The sequence below is a fragment of the Phycodurus eques genome, chromosome 13 (assembly GCF_024500275.1).
Source record: "Phycodurus eques isolate BA_2022a chromosome 13, UOR_Pequ_1.1, whole genome shotgun sequence".
In the NCBI taxonomy this organism is placed as follows: Eukaryota; Metazoa; Chordata; class Actinopteri; order Syngnathiformes; family Syngnathidae; genus Phycodurus; species Phycodurus eques.
Window position 1 is genome coordinate 7,885,394 of NC_084537.1, and position 6,440 is coordinate 7,891,833.

A 6,440-nucleotide genomic window follows, 5' to 3' on the forward strand; every position below is an offset into this window, starting at 1 on the left:
ACAATAATAATCATAACAAGAGTTATGTTCTTAATCCACAAAGCCTATCCTTGTAATAAAATGTCATAAATCACACACACTTCCACGCACACCCTGATTGAAGGTTTATGTTTTCTTATATCGGAGTAATCTCGCTCATTTGTTTACATATCAAATAATATGTAAGTATCCCTTCATTGCTTAAAGTGTAAATCACAAAGTCAGGTCACAGAGACTTGATCATTTTCTGATGGTGAGCAACAACAAGAATCAATGATGCTTGCAATGCATAAAGACTAAAGTATTGAACAATGTTGTATCCCAAATCATTTGCATAACAAATGCATGGACTGCTAGGTGTAATATTTTGCCATTTTCCCACTGTGCCCACCTGTAGTCTTGCTGCCGGATCTGTCCTCCACTGAAAAGATCTGTCAGCGTTGCACATTTTGGTTAACGTCTGGTGTGGGGCTAAGGGGGATGGAAATCACCCGCTTCAGGCTTGTCTGCTGCTTAACAACAATTGTTGGTCGCACCCCGCGCAGCACAATGGCAAGGATCCGACGAAGTCACGAATCATAAACACATAGCTACGGTCTATACAGGTCCTCCGGCCGCCCCGGGCTTGGTGTGCACGGTGCTCGTGACCGGCTTTGTTGGCATAGGGCTACCCTATAAGTCCTCTTGTAGTTGTTGAATAGTCGCCTGTGACCGGCCATTCGGGAGTTGTCCCGAAATTCCCGATTGCCCGGTTGACTTAATGTTCTTTGTCCCCTGCGAAGAATGACGAATATTACTGTAGCTTACGGAGGAATGACCATATAGCCGTATGTGTCTGTTATTGTGCCCCCAGTCGACCAAGGTGCACACAACAGAAGGAGCAGCTCTATGTCCATTCAATTGAATCAAAAAATGTGGCACAAACTGTTGAATATTTTTACATTCTGTGTAATTATGTTGTCACTGTATATTTTTATTGAGTACAATATTATAGTGGCTTTTTTCTTGTTAATAACATAGTACAAACATTTTTTTTGGGGGGGGGGGGAGCTGGAACGTATTAATGGCATTTACATTCATTTCAATGGGGAAAGATGATGATCACAACTCCACTTCGAGATGAAATATGCTGTTGATGTCCATGTGACGTCATTTTAATGTTATCTTTTTTATTTTTATTATTATTTTTATTTTTTTCAGCGATGGAAGAGGCAGCGGGCGAGCTGAGCGGCGGCGTGGGCGAGGCGGACAGCATGCTGAAGACGCTGGACCCCATCCTGATCACCATCATCGCCATGTCCGCCCTGGGCGTCTTCGTGGGCGCCGTGTGCGGGGTGGTGCTGTACTGCGCGTGCTCGCACGCCGCCATGGCCGAGCGGAATCTCTCGGCGCTGGAGAACTACAACTTCGAGCTGGTGGACGGCGTCAAGCTGAAGAAGGACAAGATCAACGCACACACTAACTACTCGGAGGCGTGAGGGGCAGGGGCCGGCGGAGGGGCCGCCGTTGGACTTCAGGGTGGGTGTTTCTTTCTCAGGAGCGGCAGTGCTACAGACTGACCTGCAGGGGGGCACTCTGTGCAAACTAACTAACTGTACAGCAAAAAGAAAAAAAGAAGAAGATAATCTATTTGTTTGGGGGTTTTGTTTTGTTGATTGTGTGGGGGGTTTGTGTTAATCTTCTCATGCTGGTGATGAGACCAAGTCACAAGTAAATGCGTGTGTGTGTTTGTGCGTCTGTGTGCGTGTTTACGCGCGCGTGCGTGCGTGTTCTAACAGTGCCTTTTTTCCCCCCACCACTTTTTCTTAATAATTTGCCTTTTTTTTTTTTTCTTTTTTTCAACCATCACGAGTGTCTCATCCGGGGTTCCCATACACACACACACACACACACAGAATGTCTCAGTGTTCAGTCGCAACATGAAGATCGCGTCTCAGCATTCAGTCAAAATCCAATGACTGCGTCTCGTCATTCGGTTGAAACATGAAGACGATGCGTCAGCGTTCAGTTGAAGACAATCTCTCCGCATTAAATTGAAGAAAAAATATCTCAGCATTCAGTCGGAGCATGAAGACGTCTCAGCATTCAGTTCAAACGGGAGGACAATTTCTCGGCATTCCTTTGAAACACGAAGACAATACCACAGCATGGAGAAATACATTTGGTGATAGTTCAGAAATAATGTGATTATTTTCTGGCTTATGTTCTTTTGTGGTCAAATTCACATTTTGTGATGCTTGTGTGTGTGAGAGCTTTTGAGAGCACACGTACACACGCGCACGTTCTATCATATTGTACATAATTTTAATATATTTCTATGGGAGTTGTTTTTCTACGCGGGAAGGTGCAGCAGTATCCTTTCTTTAGTGCTTCGATCGTTGATATGTCGTCCCATACAACACACACACAGACCATGTTTGTGTGTCTTTTAATGTGATTTGTGTGGGCGGGCGTGTGTGAAGCTTTGCGTATTTCCGGACTGAAGGGAAGCGGCGCTTTCGTACAGGGTAACACTGGACCCCCGACAAGGAGGAGCCAACACCTCAAGTGTCTCCATCTTTTCAGTAGCCTGGTTGCCATGACAACAGGTTGTCTGTTTGTGTGGGTTACGCAACAAAATGGCTGCAGCATCCTCACACACACACACACACACACACACATTCAGTACATAGGGCTCACTTTTCGAAATCTAAATTACAGCGGAACCACCAAAGTGGAAAACTCAGCATCTTGTGGTTGACTTCAAAGTTGTTTGAGTTTCAAACAAATGGTCCCATGCAAAATCGTCTGTTCCAGGGTCAAAGTGGTACCATCAAGAAAAAAACTTTTTGTCAGGGTTTTTTGAATTCCAAGATGTATTTTTAAAAAAAGACTGTAAATGTAAAACTAGGCAACACGGCGGAGGACTGGTTAGAACATCTGCCTCACAGTTCTGAGGACTGGGATTTTAATGCAGCCTCACCTGTGTGGCCTTTGCATGTTTCTCCCTTTGCCCGTGTGGGTTTTCTCCGGGTTTCCTCCCACATCCTAAAAACACGCGTGGTAGGTTAATTGAAAACTCTAAATTGCCCGTAGGTGCGAATGGTTGTTTGTCTATGTGTGTCCTGCGATTGGCACCCCCCTCTCGCCCAGAGTCAGCTGGGATAGGCTCCAGCACACCTGCGACCCAAGGGAGGATAAGCGGTACAGTGATGGATAAATGTAAAACTAATATACAGTAAAACTACGCACCAAATGAAGACCCAACCAAGTGATTATTCCAGCGATCATTAAATGTCTATCTCGCCGACGAACATTGGTGTTGTGTTCAGGGACAGTCTCGAATCACAGTTTTTCTTCACGAAGCAAGTGAGAAACAATGTCTGAGTCAGGCATCACCTTCAGGGACCACCTGAAATCACAGTTCTTCATAAAAACAACTAATGGTCAGGTGTTGCCTTCAACGACAGTCTGAACTCATATCTTCCCAAAATGTCATTGTCATTAGCTTCCAGCTACATGTATTTATCATTTTGTCATTATCTTTGTACTAAAGTCTTGTGAGATTTGTTGACGTCACACGTGATGATGCTTGAAATTGGCGAATTGTTCAGACTTATGGAAGTTCCGCTGTAGCTGAAAATGTGATTTTATTTTTATTTTTTTTTAAACACTTTTCACATAGTTTTTTTCCTGTGCACTTTTATTTACAAATTAGCCACGATATTTTTTTATTGATGTTTTTTTTCCCAAATTACTTTATTTCACAAGTAAACATTAAAAATGGACTTTAGTGAGCCGGTGAACAAGAAAGGATGCCGCAGCACTGGATGTGATTAACTAAAAACATGTTGCACTGAAATGTAAAATAAATTTTAAAAAAAGCTATGATGATTTTATGATGATGGCGTTATATGTTGTTTTTAAAATAATAATTAAAAAAAATGCTTTCCCATGAAGGTGTACAATCTCACACCGGGAAAAAAAAAAACATTTCTGTGGATGGTAAATGACGACGTGCTGTCAAATCGATGATGTTTTTGTAACATTTCCTTGTTTTTGTTTGTTTTTCAAATCTGCTTCTGTAATGTTACTGTTTTCCACTCCAGAAAAAAAGAAAAGATGAAAGATGGAAAAGCAGCCCCTCGGCCTTAGAAAATGTCAAACAAGTGATTTAAAAAAGAAAAAGAGACTACAGTAGTTTGTAATTTCTGGTGCACGTCCAGATTCATCTCCTCTGTGTTGTTGCAGATCATTTGGACTTTACATTCCAAACAATTGGATCAATAAATGTTTGCATTAAATGTCATGTAGGCAACTCTTTTTTTTTTATTATTATTATTATTACTATCAATAATGATTCATTAACACGAGCAGAACACATTTGCCCAAAATATTGGGATCTCTCGAGGAAAGTTGAGACAAAAGTGTTGGGACACCTACAGGAAGTGGTTTCAGTTTGCAAATACAACAATTTCAAAAAAAATTGCTAGTAATCATATAAAAAAATACACACACAAACAAACATGCAATTACATTCGTGTCACATAAAATTTACAGTGGCTACGGAAAGTATTCAGACCCCATTAAATGTTTCACTCTTTGTTATAGTGCAGCCATTTGCTAAAATCATTTAAGTTCATGTTTTCCCTCATTAACGTGCACACGGCACCTCATATTGACAGAAAAAAAATGGAATTGTTGACATTTTTGCAGATTTATTCAAAAAGAAAAACTGAAATATCACACAGCTGTAAGTATGAAGACCCTTTGCTGTGACCCTCATATATTTAACTTGGGTGTTGTCCATTTCTGCTGATCACCTTTGAGGTGGTTCTACACCTTCATTGGAGTCCAGCTGTGTTTGTGTGTTATACTGATTGGACTTGATTAGGAAAGCCACACCCCTGTCTATATAAGACCGAACAGCACACAGTGCATGTCAGAGGGCAAAGGAACTGCCTGAAGAGCTCAGAGACAGAATTGTGGCAAGCCACAGATCTGACCAAGGTTACAAACAAATGTTTGCTGCACTTAAGGTTTCCTAAGAGCACAGTGGCCTCCATAATCCTTAAACGGAAGCCGTTTGGGACGACCTGAACCCTTCAGAGAGCCGGCCGTCCGGCCAAACTGAGCAATCGGGGGAGAAGAGCCTTGGTGAGAGAGGTAAAGAAGAACCCAAAGATCACTGTGGCTGAGCTCCAGAGATGCAGTCGGGAGACGGGAGAAAGTTCTAGAAAGTTAACCATCACTGCAGCCCTCCACCAGTCGGGGCTTTATGGCAGAGTGGCCTGACGGAAGCCTCTCCTCAGTGCAAGACACATGAAAGCCCGCATGGAGTTTGCCAAAAAAAAAAAACACCTGAAGGACTCCAAGATGGTGAGAAATAAGATTCTCTGGTCTGATGAGACCAAGAAAGAACTTTGTGGCCTTAAATCTAAGAGGTATCTTTGGAGAAAACCAGGCACTGCTCATCACCGGTCCAATATAGTCCCAACAGTGAAGCATGGTGGTGGCAGCAGCATGCTGTGGGTGTGTTTCTCTGCTGCAGGGACAGGACGACTGGTTGTAATCGACGAAAAGATGAACGCGGCCAAGTACAGGGATATCCTGGACGAAAACCTTCTCCAGAGGGCTCCGAACCTCAGACTGGGCTGCAGGTTCACCTTCCAACAAGACTATGACCCTAAGCACATAGCTAAAATACCGAAGGAGTGGCTGCAGAACAACTCTGTGACTGTTCTTGAATGGCCCAGCCAGAGCCCTGACTTAAACCCAATTGAGCATCTCTGGAGAGACAATGGCTGTCCACCAATGTTCACCATCCAACCTGACAGAACTGTTGAGGATCTGAAAGGAGGAATGGCAAAGGATCCCCCAATCCAGGTGTGAAAAACATGTTGCATCATTCCCAAAAAGACTCATGGCTGTATTAGCTCAAAAGGGTGCTTCTACTAAATACTGAGCAACGGGTCTGAATACTTATTATGGATGTGTGATATTTCAGTTTTTCTTTTTTAATAAATCTGCAAGAAATTCCACAATTCCGTTTTTTCCCTGTCAATATGGGGTGCTCTGTGTACATTAATGAGGAAAAAAATGAACCTAAATGATTTTAGCAAATGGCTACAATATAACAAAGAGTGACATTTTTAAGGTCGTCTGAATACTTTTCATACCCACTGTATATCAAACAGACTGAATATTTATATAGAATATATGTTTTTATTGAACCAAAAAAAAAGGGCAGTATGTCAACAATGTCCTCGAGTGCTTCAAGTAGTTTGGACAAAAGTATTGGGACACCTATCAGGAAGGGAAAAATAGAAATTGTCGAATGAATTACTGTACTTAAAATGCTAATAAAATATTACTTTATTATAATTAAAATAGAATCTAAGTTTCACTTTGTGTTGACGGTAAAAATACAAAACTAATAAAAATAAAAATGCCTTGAAAGTTTTTACATAGGCGCATGCATC

General features: G+C 42.0%; 1 protein-coding gene across 4 annotated transcripts in view; it reads left to right on the plus strand.

Annotated features, from left to right (window-relative positions):
• Positions 1 to 3,968, plus strand: part of LOC133411294 (neuropilin-1a-like) — a 69,963-nt gene extending 65,995 nt beyond the window's left edge. For all 4 annotated transcript variants that reach the window (XM_061693488.1, XM_061693489.1, XM_061693490.1 and 1 more), the window contains one exon: positions 1,180 to 3,968. In XM_061693488.1, coding sequence (XP_061549472.1) covers positions 1,180 to 1,457 — 278 coding nt within the window. In that variant the 3' untranslated portion in view covers positions 1,458 to 3,968. The remainder of the gene's footprint in view (positions 1 to 1,179) is intronic.
• Positions 3,969 to 6,440: the final 2,472 nt, after the last annotated feature.